This window comes from Sus scrofa, chromosome 14 (assembly GCF_054392235.1).
Source record: "Sus scrofa isolate SSC_HxYL_T2T_F1_AM1 chromosome 14, Sscrofa_HxYL_maternal_Yorkshire_Landrace_v2.0, whole genome shotgun sequence".
In the NCBI taxonomy this organism is placed as follows: Eukaryota; Metazoa; Chordata; class Mammalia; order Artiodactyla; family Suidae; genus Sus; species Sus scrofa.
In genome coordinates, this window is record NC_139396.1 from 112594159 (window position 1) to 112619938 (window position 25780).

The 25780-nt window shown below is 37.1% G+C and overlaps 1 protein-coding gene across 8 annotated transcripts in view; it reads right to left on the reverse strand.

Moving 5' to 3' along the window:
- PARG (poly(ADP-ribose) glycohydrolase) overlaps positions 1 to 25780 on the reverse strand; it is a 142532-nt gene that overhangs the window by 37845 nt on the left and 78907 nt on the right. For 3 of the 8 annotated variants that reach the window (XM_005671222.4, XM_005671221.4, XM_013983451.3), the window contains exons 11-13: positions 25302 to 25362; positions 19657 to 19732; positions 10304 to 10451 (exon numbers count right to left, since the gene is read on the reverse strand). In XM_005671222.4, coding sequence (XP_005671279.3) covers positions 10304 to 10451; positions 19657 to 19732; positions 25302 to 25362 — 285 coding nt within the window. Of the gene's footprint in view, positions 1 to 10303; positions 10452 to 19656; positions 19733 to 20151; positions 20272 to 20918; positions 22922 to 23813; positions 25363 to 25780 lie in introns of those variants that run through there. The other 5 variants (XR_014827512.1, XR_014827508.1, XR_014827510.1 and 2 more) reach the window with 4 other exon arrangements.

The following is a 25780-nucleotide window of genomic DNA, read 5'->3' on the forward strand; positions in this document are numbered from 1 at the left end:
AGCTTGTACTAGGATAATTCTAAGTCACTAATGAAAGAAATTCAAGACAACAGAAACATGGAAAGATAAATCGTGCTCAAGGATTGCAAGAATTAATATATTAAAATGGCCATACTATCCAAGGCAAACCACAGATTCAATGTGATTGCTATTAAAATACCAAAGGCAGGAGTTCCCGTCGTGGCACAGTGGTTAACGAATCCGACTAGGAACCATGAGGTTGTGGGTTCGGTCCCTGGCCTTGCTCAGGGTTAAGGATTCGGCATTACTGTGAGCTGTGGTGTAGGTTGCAGACGTGGCTCAGATCCCGCATTGCTGTGGCTCTGGTGTAAGCCGGTGGCTATGGATCCAATTCGACACCTAGCTTGGGAACCTCCATATGCTGCGAGAGCAGCCCTAGAAATTGCAAAAAAAAAAAAAAAAAAAGACCAAAAAATAAAAAAATAAAAAATAAAATATTGAAGGCATTTTTCACAGAACTAGAAGAAATAACTCTAAAATTTGTATGGAGACAGAAGGGACCCTGAATAGCCAAAGCAATTTGAGAAAGAAGGACAAAGCTGGATGAATCATGCTCCTTGATTTCATATTATATTATAATGCTACAATCTATAAGATAGTATGGTACAGATACAAAAAAAAGACATGCAGATCAATGAAAGAGAATAGAGAGCTCAGAAATAAATTTATATGGTCTATTAATCTATGACAAAGAGCATACAATGGGGAAAAGGCATTAAACTAGACCACTTTCGCACAACGCTTACAAAAATAAATTCAAAATGGATTAAAGACCTAAACCTAAGACTTGAAACCATGAAAATTCTAAAAGAAAACATAGGCAGTATGCTCTTTGACATCAGTCTTAGTAATATTTTTTTATATCTGTCTATTCAGACAAGAGAAATAAAAACAAAAATAAACCAAAATGCTTTGTTACTGTAAAGGAAACCATCAACAAAAGGAAACAGTGAATAAGAAAAGATATTTGCAAATAATATATCCAACAAAGGGTTATTATTCAAAGAACTCATATGACTCAGCATCAAAAATACAAACAAAACAACTTAAGAGTGGGCAGAGGATTTGAACAGACATTTTTCCAAAGAAGACATACAGATGACTGATAAGACACTTGAGACACCCTCAATAGCAATAAGCACACCAAGTATTCCACTCTTGATTTCTAAAAACTACTTTAGGAGTTCCCGTCGTGGTGCAGTGGTTGGCGAATCCGACTAGGAACCATGAGGTTGCGGGTTCGATCCCTGGCCTTGCTCAGTGGGTTAATGATCCGGCGTTGCCGTGAGCTGTGGTGTAGGTTGCAGACGCGGCTCGGATCCAGCGTTGCTGTGGCTCTGGCGGCTACAGCTCCGATTGGACCCCTAGGCTGGGAATCTCCATATGCCGCAGGAGTGGCCCAAGATATGGCAAAAAAAAAGACAAAAAAATAAAAAAATAAAAAATAAATAAAAACTACTTTAACTAAAATCCAAGGCTCCTTGAAAAATAGGTGGATTCCAGAGCAGGGGTAGGGAATATACAAGATGAGCCTAGAACATCTTTTCAGCCAAAAAAAGAAGGAAGGACATTAGTGAAAGAAGGTAAATATCAAAGGGACACAGTAGCTAATTTGAAGGGGTTCCACTGACCAAATGCGGGACAATTTAGCGTCAAAAAAAATGTTGGATGGACAGTAATAGATTAAACCATTGAATAAAATAATTCATGTGTCTATGAAAATATTAACAAATACATATAAATGAGGAAGAAGGGAAAATCCTTCCTTAAAGTAGTGTCAGGTACTAAATACAGCAGAAATGTGGAGTTACATTTAGTTTCGAGGTTTGTAAAATATATAATTACAGATTAATTACAATACTAGAGTTTCTAGTCTATTTCTCAGTGCACTGCTTCTTAAAAATAATTTTTCAAAAACTTAAGATAATTTATACTTTAATTAATTTCCACCAATTCATCTAGAACTTTGGGTAAAATACTCAGCTACAAATCAATAAATTAACTACAATTTTGTGTGTGTGTGTGTGTGTCTTTTTAGGGCCGCACCTGCGGCATAGAGGTTCCCAGGCTAGAGTTCTAATCGGAGCTGTTGCTTCCGGTCTACGCCAGAGCCATAGCAACACCAGATTCGAGCTGTGTCTGGAACCCACACCACAGCTCACAGCAACGCCGAATCCTTAACCCACTGAGCGAGGACAGGGATTGAACCCACAACCTCATGGTTCCTAGTCAGATTCATTTCCGCTGCACCATGACGGGAATTCCAAAATTAACTACAAAATTAATGTCATTTTTCATGCCAGCCTTCCTTGACACTGTAAGTAGAGTTGGTGGCTCCTTCTCTGTGTTCAGCAATATTCTGCACAAAGCATCAGTAGAGCATGTAATATATTAAACTATAATCTGCAAATCAAATATATTTCCACACTATCAATGAACAATCAAAACCTGAAATTTAAAAAAATACATTGACGGAGTTCCCGTTGTGGCGCAGTGGTTAAGGAATCTGACTAGGGACCATGAGGTTGCGGGTTTGATCTCTGGCCTTGCTCAGTGGGTTAAGGATCTGGCATTGTCCTGAGCTGTAGTGTGGGTCACAGACGCGGCTCAGATCCTGCGTTGCTGTGGCTCTGGCGTAGGCCGGCGGCTACGGCTCCGATTGGACCCCTAGCCTGGGAACCTCCACATGCCATGGGGGCAGCCCTAGAAAAGGCAAAAAGACAAAAAAAAAAAAAAAAAAGTTTACAATAACAAAAACATGAAATACTTAGACATAAATCTGAGAATTTTTTTTTTTTTTTTTTGTCTTTTTGCTATTTCTTGTGCCGCTCCCACGGCATATGGAGGTTCCCAGGCTAGGGGTCCAATCGGAGCCGTAGCCACCAGCCTACACCAGAGCCACAGCAACGCAGGATCTGAGCCGCGTCTGCGACCTACACTACAGCTCACGGCAAGGCCAGATCGTTAACCCACTGAGCAAGGCCAGAGATCGAACCCACAGCCTCATGGTTCCTAGTCAGATTCGTTAACCACTGCGCCACGACGGGAACTCCTGAGAAATTTTTTTAAAAATATAAGAAAAAATATATAATATCACTGGGAGAAATTAAATAGGACCTAAATAAACCTGAAGATATTTCATTTCATGTGTCAAAAACTAAATAGTGTTAAGATGTTAATTCTTCCCAAATTGATCTATAAATTCAAATAAGTCTTAATTAAAATTCTAGCAAGCTTTTTCGTAGATACTGACAGATTGATTCTAAAATTCACCAAAACAGCTCTGCAGAAGAACAAGTCAGGGGGCTCACACTGCCTGATTTCAAGAATTATTTTAAAGCTACAGTAATCAAAATAGAAAAAAACAAAACCATAATTAGAAACTTCTGTTCTTCAACAGTCACGGTTAACATAATGAAAAGATATACTTTATATAGCTGATAAAAGACTTTTCTCCACAATACACAAAGCACTTTTGAAACTCAAGAAAACAAACATAATTAAAACATAGGCAAAAAAAGATAGTTTCATGTGTATAGCCTTATGTCAAAACTTACCTAATTGTATACTTTAAATATGTAAGTTTATTATATGTCAATTATATCTCAATAAAGCTGTTAAAAAATGTAATCTGACTCCTTCACTCAAGTGACAGATTCTTAAAGGCAGGGATTAAAAATCTTTAATGTGTCTATATTAGCATCCTATAATGCAAGAATACAGAATATAGAAGCAATTAAGTACTTGCTGCACAAACACAATTAACAAGCAAAACCAGAAGAACACTGTATAAAGGGAGGTTTAAATAATGAGTCCAGGAATACTTAATCTTAAGGTGTTATGTAATCAATATATATTAAAAAATGTATTTATAAAGAGAGTGTGGCAGAATAAAAAGAGCACCACACTGAAGTTTAGTGACACAAGGAATCAAAAGTGAATCTTGAAGTAACCAAATCTCACTGGACTTCATTTCAACATTTAAAATTTAAGCTTGTCAATAATTCTTTTATTGTTTACCTCAAAGAATTACCTGGAAATCCAAATAAAATGAATTTAAAAACACTCAAAACCATAAAGCAGTTAGTATTTTTACCATCAGACTTAACTTTATATGGGGGTAGAGAAACCAAAAATACATGAGAGAAACCTGGTATACTGGCCCGAGTGGGAATAAAGACAGCCAGGAACAATTTTGTTCTTTGGTTTTTTGCCTTGTAGTAGATAATCCTCATTTTTCCCATTTATTAAAATAATAATACTGCTTACTCTGATCTCAACTATGAAAACTGTTTTATTTTTTGAAAAATCTATCTTTTGAAAAGTGATTAAAAATATAAAATATCAATGATCATATCACAGTTTCAAGTTAGGATGGTTAGTTTTCTAAGAGAAACAAGATTAGATTTATCTTCTTCAGGGAAATGAAAAATGTACATACAAATGCTTTTGTTCTAAAGAAAATCCAAAGTTTCCTAAATAAACATCTTTTAAAATTACATTGTTTGTTCTCAAAAAAATGCCCTTAGCTTGTTTTAAATTCAAATTTATTCATAAACTTTTATGAAAAAACAACGGTAGACAATGATAACAACAAAGAAGAGACAGGAGACAAAGAACTTTGTGATAGTGTTCTCTAGGGATAGCCTTAAGACTTCATAATCAAAGACAAACTCTCATTCACGTCAAAAACTATAAGGAACCCAGAGTTCCCATTGTGGCTCAGTGGGTTAAGAACCCAACGTAGTGTCCATGAGGATATGGGTTTGATCCCTGGTCTTACTCAGCAGGTTAAGGATCTGGCATTGCCACAAGTTGCTGGGTAAATGGCAGATGCAGCTCAGATCCAGCGCTGATGCGGCTGGGGAGTAGGTCTATAGCTGCACCTCTGATTTGACCTTCAGCCTGGGAACTTTCATATGCTGCAGGTACAGCAGTGAAAAAGAAAAATAAATTAAAAAAATTTTTTAACTATAGGGAACATATTAAAAATTTTTAAGAGTTCATTATAATTTTATGAGTTCTTAGATTTAGTAGTATGAAAAATTCTTATTTTCTTTTAGTAGTAATGAAAGCTTATATTTGGAGATAAAAAAAATTCTACTTTACTAGTGGGTTGTGTCGGGAAAGATTTACAAAAATTATCTACCACGCTTTTCTTAGAATCATTAAAACAGTGGTGATTTGGTGATTATGCAGCAGAAAGAACAATCTTGCCTTTTATTTCCATGATGAACAAAAACTAAGAGGAGCCAAACTCCAAATGAATTTGGAACTTTTCCAATGAACTAGTATCATTTAGTTATTAGCACTAAGCGGTTTTTGTAGTGATGGGCACTTCTAGTGTTATCACTATATAAAAATTACCGGTAATATAAGCAGTGGTGTCCACTTTTATCCTTTCTATCAGTTTTGCTGACAATCACAAAAGATATAAGGCTCTATGGTACGTGGGATGATTTGAGTCACCAGTGGGCAGGTTTTATATTACATGTACCAAGATTCTGCAAAGTTTCATGTCTAGCCATCTGCTCTGTGTTCTTACCACACAGAAACAACAAAACAACCTCTCAGAGCCATAGTAACACCTTTTGGTACTGAAGCTATTTACTGGATGTTGTAGAGGAACATGAGAGAGGGGAAAAAAAGAGGAAGGCTGGAGTTTTGATTCTTTCCCTCTATTTATATTTACTGAAAGATCTTAATTCATGACTGCTACAGGGAGGATTGCAATAAACAGAGGGATAACACTGTCTGGATAAAAGTATTTGCCTGTTTGTATGACCTGTTTCATATTCATTTAAAAGTCTGATACCAACCAGATGCCCCACAATGATGACAAATTTAATTTATTTCCAATTTCTCAAACTCTTCTACAGATTCAGGCAGCAGAGTCACAGCCATTAGCTCACTGAGCCTGGATGAATCATTCAGGAATGGAATTGATCAAGTAGATAGATTGCAGTGCATACTTAAGAGTCTCCTAAGAAGGGAGATGGCAGAAATCCAACATCAAATAGATGATGAAATGGCCATTTCCATTAAGGGAACATCACATCACAGATATTAATTAGGAGGCACTATAATAGAGTTAAGTGGATATGGGGGGAAAATGCTGAGTTAAAAGTCACCACGGGTGTCCTTAGCCTGAGGTAATTACAGATGTGAAGGTGAGTCATGGATCTGCAATTTTCCATCTATTTTACAATGGCTGCAGGTAAGCTAGAGACCAGAAATAACTCCAGAGTGATGATGTTTTTTTAGATTGGGGACAAACTAGCCTTAAAAAAGAAAAAAAAAATCTAATGTTTCCTTTCTCCCAGGAAAACTACATCTTTATTTACAGAAACATTAAAGGGAGATGACAAGAGAGTACTTCTGTAGTATAACAGAGATGAAGCAAATGAAACAAATCAGCTTTGAGTATAAAATGGCTAGCATCCTACCAACTTTTAAATTTAAAGGATGTAAATTCATCTTTAAAAAATGATGGGATATTTTGTTCTGGTCTTCAGTTCAAATCTAGCTTAAATGTTAAAAATTAAAAATCTTCCAAAGTATTATTCAATACACCCAAATTCTGAAGACAGTCACATTCCAGACCCTCAGCACTCTAAAACAATATTCAAAGTATTCATTTGTCCAACAGTGACAGTTTAATTTTTGCTCTATAATTCCTTACACTGTTTTCTCCCCCAGTAACTTCTAATTGTATCCTTCCTAACTGCATACATAATAAACAACAAATATAGATACATTTCCAATATGTGAATTGGTAAAATGATTTTCTCTTTCTGTTTCAGTACAGTTTGGATCACAACCTCAGAATTCTGGATGAAGTACTTCAGAACTTCAAATATCTATAGAGAAGAAATTTCTTTGCTGAAGTTCCATACTAACTTCTTACATAAACTCAGACAATCAAAATTTTTTATTTTTGCCTTATCTTACCAAAATGGCAGAATCACAAGGACATTATAAGAAATATCTTACATCTTATAAATATACCTAAGATATATCACATATATCTTATTAATATGTCTAATATAAATATCATATATATTTACATAGAAGGTGGGAAATAACTTTCTGAAAGCCGTTTTACCCACAAGTGCTTATAAAAGATAAGGGCACATCTGAAAAACAATGGAGTAAAAACCTCAGATAATTCTCTGCTGGATAAAAATAATGAGAACACTGGCAAAATTTGTGACAATCATCTTTTTCTGAACTGCGGGAATTAACCAAAGGCTTGCAGCAGTCTTAGGGATGTTAAAGAAAAATTGGCTGAATATGGGCAAAAAGCAAAACAAAAAACAAACCAGTGAGCTGTGTGGTGTTTTAACTTGCTCTACTCCTATTCCACTTTCCCAAGCTCCACAGTAGCCTTAAAAACCAACAGCCTGTAATCACAGTGAAAATCAGCAGCCTAGTAACCACTAGAGGAGGCAGAAGAGGTCTGAATCTCTTTCAAAGGCTGATTCTCAGAGAACTGTCATCATTTGACCTGTCTGGTCATTTTCTGAAAGACCTCACTTACAAGGCTGTCTTTATTTGGACATGGACTTTGTCCAGTGTCCTAATTCCCAGGGGTGTTTGTTGAAAGCAGTTACACTCAATTTTTAAACAGTGTGGCAATAGACTACAGTTGGAATAAATAGGCTAACCAAAAGATTTAAAAGAAAAAGCTGAAGAATAAGAAGTCCTTAAGTTGCAAGTATCCCCAGGAACCTAGAGGTCTATACACATGCTCAAGACTGTACACAGGCTCAAGAAAGACCTGAGAAAGTACTAAACTCGCCCCTTTCTCTGATCTTGAGGCACTATGCAAGCAGGAAGGGTCAACTGCCTGGTGGAGTGTTGAAGGTGAGCCCCAGCATGCACACAGAGCCTTTTGGCAAAGACTGAGTGACAAGGAAATCTCTGTCCAATCATCAGCTGACCAGTAATCTAATCCAGCAAACTTTAGTGACCACAAATGAAAAGGAACATAGACTTTACAGAATTAGATTAGGAAAATCACTAAACAAACAACAACAAAAAGCAACAAAAACAAACTATGGGGAAAGGAGAAAATCTGACAACAAGAGCTGCCACATTAAAAATGTCCAATTTTCAACAAAAATTTAGACATGCAAAGAAATGAGAAAATAGGGCCCATACTCAAATGAAAAAGGTACCCATTAGTAACTGTTCCCGAGCAGCCTAGATGTTGAATTTTCTAAACAAAGATTTTATTTGTTTCTATTTTGTTTTGTTTTTTGCTTTTTAGGGCCGCACCTGCAGTGTATGGAAATTCCCAGACTAGGGGTTGAATGAGAGCTACAGCTGCTGACCTATGCCACAGCCACAACAACACAGGATCCAAGCCACGTCTGCAGCCTATACCACAGCTTATGGCAATGCTGGATCCTTAATCCATTGAGTGAGGCCCACAACTTCTTGGATACCAGTCAGGTTTGTTACCATTGAGCTACAACTGGAACTCCTAAACAAAGACTTTAAATCAGCTGTTTTAACATGTTCAAAAAACTAAAGGAAATTATGTCTACGGAACTAAATGAAAGCATGAGAATAATGCCTCATGAACAGAGAATCTCAATAAAGAGAAAGAAATTATTTTTTAAAGGAATCAAATAAAAATTCTGGAGTTTAAAAGTATAACTGAAATAAAAATTTCACTGGAGAGATCAAAAATCAAATGAGATCAAGCAGAAAAAAGAATAAGTCAACTTGAAGATAAGTCAATTGAAATTATCAAGTCTAAGAAACAGATAAGAATGAAGGATGAAGAATGAACAGAGCTTCAGAAACCAATGAGACATCAGCAGATGCACCAACATATGCATAACCTGAGTCCCAGACAGAAAGAAGACAAAGGAACAGAAGGAACACATGAAGAAATAATGGCCTAAAATTTACCGTATTTATCTAAACATTCAAGATGCCCAAAGAACCCAAATAGGATAAAGTCAAAGAGATGCACACCTATACACATCATAATCAAATGGCTGAAAGACACAGAAGGAATCCTGAAATCAAAACATAAGGGAAAACATTTAGATTCTCTCCTGAAGGTTGTCTACAAACATTTCTGAAGCAAAAAGTGTGTCTTCAAGACTAAACCTCAGAGTCTTAGTTCTGTCAAGTACCTCTTTCAAGACAGATTAGTTGAGTTATACATTTGATATAACTAATAGGAGATAGTTTCTGACCCACTGTAATCTTTGAGAGTAACAATCAACCAAGTTCTCCAACCCAGTTGAATGTTTACTCTCTTCTACTAAGCTCAAGTGGCAAAAGATTCAAAGAGGAATCAAGAAATTCTCTTTTGTAGAAAGAAAAAAGCATCAGTACTTGATGGCTAATTACACTTTTATGTGGGAATGTTCTAAGTACCCAAATAAAAGGCTTAATTTGCCTACAGTGGCTAAGAGTTTCCCAAGAGTTATGAGTTAATCATTAACTGTTTTGTAGCTTATACACAAGAAAATACTATGACATAGTGATATCACGATTTAAAGAAACTTAAAAAAAAACTGTAAATTTGATAATACACCTGAAGTATAAATTTGACAATGTTTCCCTCTCTCCTCCTCCCATATTAACTTAAATCAAGGAGAGGCATTAAGATAGTCACACTTTTTCTCTTAGGATTAGAAATTGGAATAAACACAGGTTACTGATTTATTTCCCTTCTATAAAGCTCACTGTTGTAACTGACTCTTTTAAACACTGTATCTGTATTTTTTATATGTACATAGTGTGTTCATAATGAAATACAACAGATCACTTTGGAAATATAATGGAGGAATAATAATAGGATAAATACTCAGACATATTACTACTTTTTAAAGGTACTATGTCATTAAATTTCAACTGGAGAGTAAATTAGTCATTTTTACCCTTGTTCTTCAGATAAAGATACCAAAAAAGAAAAAGTGGGGATCAAATATCTTACTCAAAATTAGGAAAATAAAACTAACAATTTAAAAAAAAACAGGCGTTCCCTGGTGGCTCACCAGTTTAAGGATTCAGCATTGTCACTGCTGTCACACTGGTTTGATCCCTGACCTGGGATCTTCCACATGCCACAGGTGTGGCAAAAAATAATAACAACAACAAAACAAATATCTTTAAAAAAAGTATAAATTAGTGAATAAAAATATTGGGACTAACGCCAGTGGTAGAGAAAAGTATTATGTGGGTGGCCTCTAGTCTTCGTGGATAGATAGTTACGGATGGGCAACACTACCCTATTGTCCAGACTTCCCAAACTAACCTGTGATGATAAGACATTCATTGTGATCCAGCACCTCAGTGAAGAGTCGTGAAACAATCAACTCAGGGTTGATTAAAAAGCGGATTTCTTCTTGCACAAGTCCTGCACTGGTTACACCACCTCCAACAAAACGGTTTGCAAAATCCACCTATTTGAGAAAATTTGACGGGTTAAACGATGATTTAAAATACCTACATATATGATAAAGAAGTGCTCTCCCTCTAAACTCTACTCTTCCTTGCCTTTTCCATATAAATCAATCTCCAAATTAGTCATCTTCTCAAGGAGGATAAATTATGGTTGCAACCTTTCTACTTCACTTCAGCTAACTAACATCTCTGAGTATTTCTTTGGATTCCAAAACCTTAGAAGGAATCTGAAAAATAGAACTTTTAGAAAAAAGCCTCAATGTAATCATATGGACTCCTGTTATAAATCTTATTTGTGTTCGAAGGGCCACAAATCAAGGGAGGTTTTATCTTTTTTTTTTTTTTTCTTTTCTTTTTGCCTTTTCTAGGTCCGCTCCCATGGCATATGGAGGTTCCCAGGCTAGGGGTCCAATCGGAGCTGTAGCCACCAGCCTACGCCAGAGCCACAGCAACGTGGGATCCGAGCTGCGTCTGCAACCTACAGCTCAGCTCACGGCAACACCGGATCCTCAACCCACTGAGCAAGGCCAGGGATCGAACCCGCAACCTCATGGTTCCTTGGATTCGTTAACCACTGAGCCATGACGGGAACTCCAAGGGAGGTTTTACCTTGAAAGGTTTCAAGATAGTTTCTCCACCATTTACCACTCAACTTCCATTTACATACTTCATATGACTTTAATATAATTATACAGGCATAACATTTTACTGTGCTTTGCTTTATTATGTAGATACTGCAGGGGTTTTTTGTTTGTTTGTTTTTTACAAATTGAAGGTTTATGGCAACCCTGCATCAAGCAAAGATATTGGTGCCATTTCTCCAACAGTATTTGTTCACTTTGTGCCTCTGTGTCACATTTTGGTAATTCTTGTAATATTTCAAATCTTCTACCACCAAAAAGATTATGATTTGCTGAAGGCTCAGATGATGGTTGGCAATTCTGGTAATAAAGTACTTTTTAATTAAGGTATGTACATTTTTTAGACACAATCTTATTGCACATTTAAAAGACTACAGTATAGTGTAAAAATAACTTAGACGCACTGGGAAACCAAAAACTTCATGTGACTCACTTTATTACAGCAGCCTGGAACCGAACCCGTGATATCTCCAAGGTACATAGCCTGTACCTTTCTTATATAATAGAGTAAACACTTGTTCTTAAGATTTGAAAAGTGTAGTAATTAACTTTTGTTTTTTGGAAACATTTAGCTCCTGTGAAAGGATAAAGGGATGAAAATTTCTCCTTTCTAAATTCAGGAATTCCTGTCATGGCTCAGTGGAAATGAATCTGACTAGCATCCACAAGGATGCAGGTTTGATTCCTGGCGTTGTGCTGCCATGAGCTGTGGTGTAGGTTGCAGATGCGGCTCGAATCTGGCATTGCTGTGGCTGTGGTGTAGGCCAGTGTCTGCAGTTCCAATTCAATCCCTAGCCTGGTAAACTCCATATGCCACAGGTGTGACCCTAAACAAAAAAATAAAAATATGTAATAAATATATATATATAATACATAAATAAATAAATTCAGTCACAATCCCCAAACTGCATAAACACTACAGACTATTTTTTAAAATATACCAAAGGAAAAAAATGAAGACAAAAAAACCTAGTTTAACAACAAAGATTCAATAAATTAATATTTCCAATTCAGTTTAAAACTATATGTAAGTTTTCTATGGAGTACTATGATGGGATCCCCAAGCTCCTATTAATATAGACGCAGTATACATTCCTCAAGAGACAGCAAACACAACTTGTAAGGATTATTTTTTTTTTGTCTTAAACCTACTATGCACTCCCATGTGTCCAACAGTATGCTAGGCTCTATGGGATGATACGTAAGAAATGGTTTCTGATTTTGTCTTAGATTATGTTACTTGAAGAGTTAGATTACATACATACACACAACTTGTGTACATACATAGTCATACACCAAAAAAACCCTAGAATTTAGTACATAATGTAAGAAAGGCTTCTATACTGTAGAGAAAAAACATACCTCTGTGTCTCTTCTTTACTCTCACACTACTGCCACACTAACAACACCTCGGACACCAGATGCACACACGAAGCAATTCTGAGATACCAGCTGGATGTTCAACAATCAATTTCAGTTCTGACACTACCTCCCTAGAGTTAGCATCAAATCCCGCAGGCTGAGGATTCAGTCCCACAAGACTGCCCAGTTCCAATGCCAGCCTCAAGTCCCAGGCTGTCACCTGAACTTCTAGGTGAATGGCTATATATAGGGGTTCCCATGACCCCCTTCCCACGTTTTATTTCCTAGAATAGGCTCATAGAACTTAGGTAATAATTTACATTTTCTGATTTATTAAAAATGGTATAATAAAGGATACAGATGAACAGACAGATGTAGAGATACACAAATGTAAGGTATGTGAGAAGCGGCACAGAGTTCCATGGCCTTTCCAGGCAAGTTACTCTCCCAGCACCTCCACATATTCATCAACTCCAAAGCTCTCAAAACTCCTATACTTCCAAAATTTTTATGGAAGCTTCATCACATTTACATGATTGATTATTAACTGACTCTCCAGTCCCTCTCCTTTTCTCAGAGGATGGGATGTGGGATAGAAAGTTCCAAACTTCTAATCATGATGACCAGCTCCCATTCTGAAGTTACCCGGGAGCCCACCAAGAGTTGCATCTTTAGGAAAAAAAGACACTCTATCGCCCAGGAAATTCCAAGGGATTTAGGAGCTCTGAGTCAGGAATGGAGTCAAAGACCAAACAATAGAACAAAAGATGCTCCTAGTGCTCTTACCGCTTAGGAGATAACAAAGCTTTTACGAGCTCTGCGCTAAGAACAGGATGCAAAGATATATACACACCCACCCACCCACACACACAAACACACACATGTGGGTGGGTGGGTGTGGGTGTGTATGAGTCTTCCTTATATGTATTATATATATTTATGTAAACACATATATTCTATATATATATTTCCTGTAGGATTATATAATATGTATATATACTATTATTTCACATATACTTTCAGTCTATTGTCAAATGTAAGGTTTCTTAAAACTTGTTTGTGTAATCTAAAAAAATTATGAAATAAAAATGATAATGTGAAGCCTATTGTACAAAGGAGTAAAACAAGAATATGCATCTTTTGATATATAAAAACATGTTAAAAGACAAAAATCAATAGAAGATAAAGTAGTCTCTCACTATAAAGGAACTTAGGAAATATTATACTGAAAAATATGACTGTACAAGTTCCTGAAATGAGTTCCCACAGTGAATCATATATATTTCAGTTTATATTCTAGCATAATAAAGCAACACTAAAAAACAAAGTACCTCTAGCTGATAAAGAAAAATAATTTTGGTTAAGTTAATCCTCTGATTAGAATTAGTTATTTACTAAATATTGGTGCATTGGGTGATTTATACCTTAAACTGTTCAATTCAATAAATATGGATGAAATACTGTGCTGTGCCATGGAATATAAGGACGAATAAGAGAGGCAGGATCAAGATGGCTGAGGAGTAAGATAAGGTGCTCACCTTCTCCCAGAAACACATCAAAACAAACCATCTACATGCATAACGATGCACACAAAACATTTTCTGGACCTTGGCAGAAAACCTTAAACCTCCAAAAAGGGCAAGAAACCCTCCACATAACTGGGTAGAACAAAAGGGAAAAAAAAAGAGAGAGAGGAAAAAAAGGAATCAGGATGGGACTAGCACTGAGAGGGAGCTGTGAAAGAGGGAAGGAACCCACACCCTGGGAAGCCACCTAACTGACGGGGAGATTAGCAGAGAAGGTGGGATCTCAAAGGCTCAGGGAAAAGAGCATCAGTTGGACTGAGGAGGAGAAAGCAGAGAGAGGTGCACAAACCGTTGGTACCACCTCCAGGGACACTATAGTCTGAGACGCTCAGAGTAGGGCTGGACATTGAGATTCAGGCTCAGGGAGTCAGTCCTGGGGAAAGGACTAGGGTTGGCTGTGAGGAGACAGCCTGAGAGGCTAGAGAGTAGTATGCCAAGGGCTGGATAGCAAAGTAGCACAGCCCAGGAATCCGGAAGGAGGTCTGGGCCCACAGGAGAAGCAAGGCGCCACTGCTGGGGAGGGTGAGGAGGAGGGGCGGACCGCCATAGGAATATCTTTCTCTGAGCATGCATGGACTCTCGATGGCAGGGCTACAGTTGGTGAGGCGCCTGTTGCATGGGCTATGGGTCCTTCTTGTGGGGGCCTCATGCAAAGGCTAAGCATGACAGGGCACCTCCTATAGAATCTACAGGTGGTGGGGGCAAACCGCCACAGTCATTTCAGACTCCAGAGGTGGGCTGGCCCACCACCACTAGAGGTCCATGAACATGCACCACCTGTGGTCCCAATCACTTTGGAGGACAGCACAGAGGAGGGCACTGCAACCATGCACCACTCATGGGAACTCACACACCCTGCTGCTGCCACTGCCAAATGGCCCCAATGCCACATACACCTGCCTGAGGGTCACTGCCACCTCCCAGAGCCATGCAACTAGAAGTAGCCCAAGCCCAGCTCCCCGCCATCTTTGCAACTGTCAAGGGTCCAGCAATAAGGCACTGGCTACCACCCCTACCTGTCGCCTTCATCTCCCTGGAAGCACATGCAGCACCCTCTCCAAGGGGATAACAGTCTGCATGTACTGAAGAAACAGGAAGCAAGTTTCCAAACCCTCACACCAAAAATAAATAGTAAGCCTTTACAAAATACCCAGGGGCACTCTCACATATAAACAGCCCTCCAGGACTACAGTAGTTGGTTTCCCTAAACTCACAGAATAAGAAAAATATAAGCAGAATGAAGATGAGGAATCATTCCCAGTTAAAAGAACAGGAGAATTTCCCTGAAGGAGCAAACAATGAAATAGAACTCTGCAGTCTAACACACATCAAGTTCAAAAAGGAGATAGTGAAAAATACTGTCACAACAGTGACAAAGTGACAACAGCAGATTCTTAGCCCAGTGAGCCACCAGAGAACTCCCCAAAGAGTCTTTAAAGTATGTGTCCTGCATACAGATGGCCAATAGTCACACGAAAAGATGCTCAACATCACTAATTATTAGAAAAATGCAAATCAATACTATGAGGAGAAATCACTTCACACCAGTCAGAATGGCCATCAGTAATAATCCTACAAATAACAAATGCTGGAGAGGGTGTGGAGAAAAGGGAACCCTCCTACACTGTTGGTGAGAATGTCAATTGGTATAACCACTACAGAAAACGGCATGGAGGTTCCTCAGAAGACTAAATATAGAACTACCATATGATCCACCAATACCACTCCTGGGCATTTCTCTAGACAAAACTTTCAAGGAAAAAGATATATGCACCCCTACGTTCACTGCAGCACTATTCGCAATAGCCAAGACCTGGAAAACAAATGTCCATCGACAGATAAATGGATTAAGAAGATGTAGTACATATATACAATGGAATACTACTCAGCCATAGAAAAGAACAAAGTGCCAATTGCAGCAACGTGGATGGAACTAGAGACTCTCATACTAACTGAACTAAGTCAGAAAGAGAAAGACAAATACCATATGGTATCATCACTTATATGTGGAATCTAAAATACAGCACAATGAACCTATCTACAAAAAATCAAAACAAAAACAAAACAAACTCATGGACATGGAGAACAGACTTGTGGCTGCCAAAGGGGAAGAGAAAGGAGTGGGATGGACTGGGAGTTTGGGGTTAAAGATACAAACTATAGCATCTGGAGCGGATAACCAATGAGATCCTGCTGTATAGAACAGGGAACTATTTCTAATCACTTGTGATGATACATGATGGAGGATAATGTGAGAAAAAGAATGTGTGTGTGTGTGTGCGCGCGCGCGCGTGCGTGCGTGCATGTGTGTGTGTTTAACTGGATCACTTTGCTGTATAGCAGAAACTGACAGAACACTGTAAATCAACTATAATAACAACAATTTTTTTAAAAAGATGAATAAGATTGGGTTCCTGGTTTCACAGCATTTACAATGTACACTGGAGTCAGGCATATAAGTAGAAATGATAGGTGATTATTAAAAAACCTATTAGTATGTATTTGATACTTACCAAATAATACAATTAACTAAAACTGGAGCATGTGGAAGACAGGGAAGTGTTACAAGAGTTTGGGCATTCAGTTTAGGTTTTACTAACATTTAGGCTGGGAGATTAGCTGCACAAAGACATAGGAAAAAACCAAATGTAAAGAGCTATATGAGGAGAGATTCTCATGTCTGTCTGCAATGCACAGTATGTGGAGGGCTAAAGTTGGAAATGAGCTGGTCTGGGGTCCAGGAAATTTCTACTTAATTCTAAAGGTTCTGGGATCGATTCTAAGAAGAAAAATAACAAATGCATCTGTATTTTGAGAAGATAATTCAGACTTGAGTTTAAAAAATGAATTGGAAAAGTAAAGGTGGAAGGGCTGGTTAGGTAAATACTGAATAGTTTACACAAGCATTACTAAGGTCTCCAATAGGTCAGTGGGAAAGAAAGTGAAGGAGAACAGTGACCCGGCAAAGAAATAAAATGGACAGCTCTTGAAAACTAAGAAACTGGCTAAGAATCATGGTATTCTGAATACAAATGAGAAACAAAGATCTGAGATCAGCTAAACTTAATTGTTACTGGAACAAGATACATAACTAAATTTAAAAGATAAGGTCTATCTAATCTATGTACTACTTGGAAATGATAAATGAAATACATCCTATGTGCATGCTATTGTTTGTTCTTTGAATAAAAGGTCAACATTTACTACTCGAAAGGTATCCATAGAAACATATACACTAAACTCAATATGCCCCTGAAAACAGAGGTCTTATAGAAAATCCAAGTTTCTACTACTTAAAAAAAAGTTCTCAATAAAAGACTCTCTATTACAGGTGAGAAACCCGTTCCAGCACATGAAAACAAGCATATGAGTGCTTGATTTTTAGCCAGTTATTTTCCAACTCACTTTAAAGCTACTTGTTCAGCTTACTCAGTTTCTGAATTATAACTTGATGAAAAGAGAGAAATGATAACTCTCCTTAGAGAGGTTTTGTTATTGCCATTCAGCATAATGTAATTTACATGCTATACAAGGAGCTTTGTAGCACTGCAATACAATATTCCCTGATCTCCTGGGGATACATGGCATGGGTAGGGAGAAAAATAAGTAGAAGCCTTTATTGTAGTTTTTCAATCTACTGAGGTTTCACATTTCATCTATAATATATTCCAGGGAAGCAGAGAGAATCTCAACCTTCAATGTTGTTAAACAATCCCTTGTTGAATTGTATTATAATGAAAGGTCAGCATTCCCATGGTGCTAACTAGCAGTAGCTTTATTTCATGTGTATTAAGACTTCCTCAGTTAATCCAAGACAATGTTGTCAAGATGGAAATGTGGGGGTAAAAGTGATAGTCATTTGAAACAAATTTTAAACTCATATCAAAATTAGTTTTAAATAAAAGGGACTTATTAAATACAAACTTAGAAAAATTTAAGTACAGGACAAATATTAATTCAGCTACCCTAAATATTTCTGATGATAATCTTAATCATTGGGAAAAGGTGATTTAAACAAAATATGTGAGTTCCCATGGTGGCTCAGTGGTAACAAACCTGACTAATATCCATGAGGATGCAGGTTCGATCCCTGACCTTGCTCAGTGGGTTAAGGATCTGGCATTGCTGTGGCTGTGGCGTAGGCCAGCAGGTACAGCTCGGATTTGACCATCTAGGCTGGGAACTTCCATATGCCATGTGTGTGGCCCTAAAAAGAGAAATATACATATACGTATTTGTCTTTATATATACATATATAGTTTGCTTCTTTGAAGATTTTAACTACAAATATGTCTAAATACAAATCCACTTTAAAAAGAACCTAGGCACTTAGAACAAGTATACAATAACTAGGCAAATGCAAATCAGTCATTTTATAACAAAAATTAAGTTATTCAAACAAATCAGGCAACTATTTAGCTTCTAATCTTATAAAGCATCTAATAAGCATCTAAGGAGAAAAATCAGCTATTCCCAGTATAAATGAGGTGGTATACAAGCTTCATTCAAAGAAAATTAGGATTATGGTACTCTTATAAATAAGAACACAAAACACTAAGATGTTGTCTCTGATCAGTGATTTTTTAGAAAGATCTCTCTAGGGAACTATATTTAATATTTTGTAATAATCCATAAGGAAAAAAGGAATCTGAAAAAGAAAAAATATATGTTGTTCATGTACTTATATATATATAAATAAAGCTGAATCATTCTGCTGTACACTTGAAACACAACGCTGTAAATCAACTAACTTTCAATAAATTTTTTTTTTAAAGAGTGTCTATTGGACTGGATTGGGAACAGAGATAAATCAGAGAAATATTAAGATTTAGAATTCAAATAACATAAAAAATGCCAGACAAAATCATAACAAAAATAAAAAGATCACCATAAAGCAAAAGAAAAGCATGTATTCAGCTTAGGTGTTAACAATTTAAAGCTAGATACACAGAGTGTTTTATTTGTTAACTTCTTTTTCCAAACTTTTTTTTTTTTTTTTAGGTAATGGCAATAACACAGATTGATAACAAGGATTGAGAGACTGGCAAAATGAGCTGCTCTAAAACAGGGAAGAGACAGCAAGGATAGCTGGTTCATGCACCTAAAACTATTACATATGGGAGAGAGGACTTTCTTATCAATCAGTTTTAGATGTCTGCCTCCTAGACCTAAACAAGGTTGGTGGCAGAAAAACATTTCAAACCAGTCATTATTTAGGGCAGAGCAAGAGCCTTTAAAGCAAAAGAACAAAACTGCCTAGTGACAGCTTGTCAAGACCATAGCCTGAGAACTTCCTCCACTGTCAATCTACGATCTATGTCTGAACCAAGAGGCCTGATGTTGTCCAGATCTTGGGATTTTCTGTCAAAGGCTTTTTAAAGAGGCACATGTAAGAAACAGAGAATGTATATTGGCAAATAACAGTATTACCAAGGCTGTCAAGATGATCTGTTTGGTGTTTTCCTCCATTCTGCCATCATGCTTCTTTGCATTAAATCAGTTTAGAAAATAAATAAACAGCTTTTCAAATTTCCTTTGCCGTCAGCAGCTTGACAAGAGAAAGTCCACCCCTACTGCTCTACCTCACCAGCACCACGGTTCTATGATTTACCTACCTGTAGCATGCCTTGACCATTTCCTTCTATGGTACCTTCATAAGTGACATGCAACCGAGTCAGAGGTTTTTCACACCTACGATTTAAAAAGATATTCCTGTATTTATATATTCAATGATAAGTATTTCACTACAGAAAAATATGAAAATATGGATTATCTATAAAAGTAAAACTGAAACTACCCAAAATCACCCAAATGATTTTAAAAGAGGATGGCTTCTCTTTTAATAATCTTGGGACAGTCTCCCTCAGTTCTTACTCAAATATATATTTTTTAAAATTTAGTAAAATTTTAAAAGGCTTCTTTCCATTTACGGTTAATACAAAATATTGGCTATATCCCTCGGGTTATACAGTACATCCTTGAGCCTGTCTTATACCCAACAGCTTGCATCTTCCACTCCCCTACCTCCCCTGCCCTTCCCCCACCTTCCCACTAGTAACCACTAGTTTATTGCCTTTATCTGTGAGTCTACTTTTTCTCTTATATTCTTATTTTTTTATATTCCTTTTTCGTATATAGTCTCTTGTATTTTTTATTTATTTATTTATTTATTTATTTTTGTCTTTTTGCCATTTCTTGGGCCGCTCTCGCGGCATATGGAGGTTCCCAGGCTAGGGGTCTAATCAGAACTGTAGCTGCCAGCCTACGCCAGAGCCACAGCAACGCAGGATCCGAGCCGCGTCTGCAACCTACACCACAGCTCACGGCAACGCTGGATCGTTAATCCACTGAGCAAGGGCAGGGACCGAACCCGCAACCTCATGGTTCCTAGTTGGATTCGTTAACCACTGCGCCACTCCCTCTCGTATTTTTTAGATTCCACAAACATATAAATATCATACAGTATTTGTCTTTCTCTGTATCACTTACATGTGAAATCTAAAAACTACTGAATATACTGTTATTTCACTTAACATAATGGCCTCCAAGTCCATCCATGTTGCTGCAAATGACAAAATAAAATTTCATTCTTTTTTATGGCTAGGCTGTATTCCATCATATATATAACTATAACTATATATACACACATATATAACTATATAACTGCATGTATACATACATACATACATACGTATCTAAACTATATACATAAATACATATATATATATACAAATAAACTATATATAACCATACACACACACACCACATCTTCTTTACCCATTATCTGTTGATGGACACTTAGGTTGCTTCCATTATCTGGCTATTGTAAATAATGCTCCTATGAATACTGAAGTACATGTATCTTTTCAAATTAGTGTTTTTATTTTCTTTTCAGATATACACTCAGGAATGGAACTGCTGAGCCATATGGAATTCTATTTTTAGTTTTTTGAGACACCTCCATACGTTTTCCATAGTGGCTGTACCGGTTTACATTCCCATCAACTGTGTATGAGGAAAGTTTCTCCTCTTTAGAAGTTGAAAAACTTCTCAAAATATTTCTAAAAATCAAAATCTATGAAATGTTATTATGCTAGAGTTGGCAACCTAAGGAAAAATACAGAAAATTCTGACAATATGATTCTCAGAGGGACTCTATTTTCACTTATTTGGAAACAATGTGTGTGGCGGGGGAGTTGTCTTGATGAAAATACATGCCACAGAAATTCTGATCTCTGGTATTTTTATATTAATAAAATTGATAGATAAGCCTGATACCTGTAAGTCACAATTATTTTCTCTTTTTTCATAAACCATGGTCACAGAGGTGTTTGGGGTTCAGACATGCCACTCCCAAATCTGGCATCTTGGCTTACTCAACATTTTAAGCTGACGAAGTTTGAAAAAATGGCAGAAGCAGAAGGTCACTCTGACATCCTCTTCTTCTTGCCCATCTTACCAGAAACAAGCCATAAAACCCTCACATGAGGGGCCTTCCCTATACCTGGAGGAAAGGAATATTCTTATCTCTGAAGACAAAGAGAGGCCAAGAAGAATTCTAGCAAACAGCCATTGCTGTTTCCCCAGTTTACTACAATTATCTCATATTCTTACACATCATTCCTCCACAACTATCTATTCATCATCAAACCTAGCATGAAAGTACATAGATCTATTTCTTTGGGTCTGCATTTCCTCATAAAGGCTCCTGTGCCATGTAAAACTAATATAAAGTAAATCTGTATGCTTTTCTCTTGTTAGTCTGTCTCATCAGTTTAATTTTCACACCTAGTCAGGGACCCTAAGAGGGCTGACCTGCCCTACACTGTTTACCTAGCTTACATTGTGTTAAAAAAAATTCAATTTTATTACTAGCAGATGATGACAATATTTTTCCTTAGGAGATTTTCCCCCTGATTACTTACTGAATAAAAAATATAAATTATAATAGAATGCAACAGAATGTAACAGATAAACCTCTAACATAGAGTGGTACAAATTTTTTGGAGGGAGGGGAATTACATGTTTTTAAAAACAACTATATCTAAGAAAAAAAAGACAATCTAGTTGGGAAGCACTATTTACGTATTAGAATTTGCTTATATGCTTTTGCAACAATGAGTCCAAGTACATTTCAGGTAAAGCTCTAGTCCAAAGGACTGACAGCTCAAACTCAGAAGGTAATTCAGTACAGGTTCTGTTCTAAAAGATTCATTTGCATTAACTCATTAAATCTTCACGTCCCTATTGCTATCTTCTTGTATTGCTATCTTCTTGTACAGATGAAACAAAGCACAGAAAGCGTTTAAGTAACTGCCCAAGACTAATAAATGAAGCAACAAATATTTGAACCCAGAAAGTCCAGGTCAATGTTTCAGGCTCTTAACAAGTAAACTATACTCTTAGAAAAATTATTTTCCAAATCTCTTAGAGAATGTTAATACCATAAGTTTGATTTTTTTTTTAAACCTCCATTTTTTGGGGGTCCTACTTTCCTACCTTTTTTATTCCAAGGGAGATCACGTATGAGGATATTACTGAAAAGATAAAGAATGATCCAGAAATCTCATCTGCTGTCAACTATTTCCCATGACTGTAGTTATCAACTTAAAAGTACTTTGCTCAATAAAATTATGAAATTGCTAGAAACTATTTTTGGCCACACCTGCTGCATGTGGAAGTTTCTGGGCCAGGGACCAGGGATTGAACCTGCATCAGAGCACTGACCCAAGACACTGCAGTGATGACGCCAGCTCCTTAACCCACTATGCTACAAGAGAACACCAAGTTTTTGTTTGTTTGTTTGTTTTTTTAAAGTCGCACCCGCAGCATATGGAAGTTCCCAGGCTAGGGGTTGATTTGGAGCTGCAGTCTGCAGACCTACACCACAGCCACAACACCAGATCCGAGCAGCATCTGCGACCTATGCCAAAACTTGTGGCAACACCAGATCCTTAACCCACTGAGTGAGGCAAGAAGTCAAACCTACATCCTCATGGAGACTATGTCAGGTTCTCAACCCAGTGGGCTGCAACAGTAACTCCAGAAACTTTCTTTTTAATAAGCATCCACTGACTTCCTAATATGTCTCCCCTTCTGGCCCTAGCAATTTCTTTATACCACTGCCCCAGGAATCAAAGACAGATATTCTGGCTCTCTGATAATAACAGGGATAACTACAATGCCAGAAACTAGGAACTGAGAAAAACCTCTAACTTCCTGGCACCCATTTAGTCCCTTACTCTTGGGAACACCAACAATTCTCATCTCTTCTTCATCCTCTCTCTTTAAGTGAACACATGTTTCTGGTTCTGTGGAATCTGGGAGATGGACAATTCCTCTGAATGATCTATAAGATCTATACCAAAATGACATGAACAAAACATCTGTATTCCTATTAGAGACCAATAGCAGAGCTAAGAAAAGCAACCCTCTGTACTCTGGTCTGAGCAGATAACTTAGTAAGCTTTTATTTTTAGTTTTAGGTACCATATTTTAAGAGGAACCAATGGCTTAGGGTACGTCAAGAGCAGAATTAAGGGGTTTACTATCCATATTTTATGTGAAACAGAAGAAATGAGTAGTTTAAAATGTACCTGTGTGGAGTTCCCGGCGTGGTTCAGTGGCTACTGAATCCGACTAGGAACCATGAGGTTGCGGTTCGATCCCTGGCCTTGCTCGGGGGTTAAGGATCGGGAGTTGCCATGAGCTGTGGTGCAGGTTGCAGACGAGGCTCCGATCCTGAGTTGCAGTGGCTGTGGTGTAGGCCGGCGGCTACAGCTCCAATTAGACCCCTAGCCTGGGAACTCCATATGCATGGGAGTGGCCCTAGAAAAGGCAAAAAGACCAAAAAAAAAAAAAAGTACCTGTGTGCACTGTTGGAGGTGGATCAAGAAAGCATTAAGATACTTGATGGCATTGGGGGGGAGGGCAAACGATAAAGAAAATTAGTTTATTTATTGTAGTTCCAGAAGGAAGAACCAGGAATGGGATTTGGTGAGGTGGGAGATTTATGAAAGACAAACTTTTTTAGGGAATGAAAGTATTAGATAATAACACAAGCAGCTGACAATGGGAGAGACTGTAGCGAGGTTCCCATCACTGACGCTGTCTAGTCTCCATCTATTACAGGTATTACAGAGTTGATTATTTTTAGTTGGTAGCTGGATAAGATGATTTCCTGGGGTCCCTTTCAATTCTTATGTGCCAAGACTCTAAAATGCTGTACATGTTTCTCTTCCTTTACGACTCAACTTGGTTTTAGTGCTTGGTTTTAGTGCTTTGTATAATCTCTTATCCACTTCTCTCTGCTAATAATCAGCTCAACCATGCAGTCAGCCTCCTAAAGTAAGTTAGTTTTGGTGGATAAAAACACAGGAAAGCCCCCTAAGCGTATGTGCCTTCTCAAGTTAATTCCTTTAAGAGAGAGTCCCTTTCATTGCTAATTCCAAACAAAACAATTATAAACTACAATGAAAATTATTAGAAAGTGAAAATGAAGAGGCACTGGTTAATATGAATGCACACCCAAAATACACATTTAATATGTTTAATCATGTCCTCATAGGCACTGAAAAAGTAGATCCATTCTTCAAGTGCTTTGGGGATTTTGCTCCAGGTTAGAAAGTGTGCTAACTACTTCAGGGCACTAGAGAACTTACAAATCTGATTACAAATCTGAATAAACTCAGATTGACTATTATTCCCCTGAGTATCTGCAGATAAGTAATAAGAAAAAACCCTAGTAAATTAGCAACTTCTACAAAACTGCCAATAGTATATGTGGTCAGCCAAACTTCAAAACTCTCATCATTCAGATAAATTCTAGGTAATTACATTTACATATTAGTAAATGATTTACATTTCAGTTTAATTTAAAAAAACAAAAACTTCCCAATCTTTTTCTTTAGCAGGAAAAGCCATAAAATGCAAAAACTAACCAAAAAAATGAGGGTAAGGAGTCATGTTAAATACTGCTATTCTGTTTAATATTAAAACTCCTTAATTCTAAACAGGACTTTGTTTGAGATGACAAAACTAAAAGCAAAAGAGCAGACATGAAAGAGTTACAGACTGATTCAAAAGGCATGTCTCTTCTAACAATGAGTTATCAAAATGATCAGCTTAAGAAGAAACTCCTTAGTATTAGGGCAATTAAGAGCTTGAGAAACCATCTTTCAAGGGTCTGTAAAATAGAATCCTCTTATAGTGAAAGAGTCTTTCTAATTCTAGATTCTAGGATTATTTACATTATTATTACCTTTCCCACTCTGGAAAATCTTCAAGACTCTGTCTTGTAAATGTCACCAACCCAGTAGGTTCTACAAAAGCAATAGAAGAGACATATATCCAAGATAAGTTTTGAGTTTGAAAAGATTATATCCATTCAGTAAAAGAATGGCTCTAACAATGGCTATAAAATTAATCAGGAAATATCAAATCTACTGTTGGAATACAACACAGGATTGATTTAAAATAACATTATCCTTACAAGTAGGAACTCTTTCTATAAACCAGTACGCCTCCCCTCTACAACCCCCCCAAAAAACACAAAACTATACAGGTAAGAGCACGAGAGTAGAATATGAGTGCTGGTACTTTTTGGTTAAGTTTTTTAAACTGAATATACTAAAAAAAAAAAAAAAAAAAAAAAAAAAAAAATCCTCGGGGGAAAAAAGGATGTATAATGGATATAGCTCATAGAACAAAGACAAACTGAATTTTTAATCTGTAGACTCC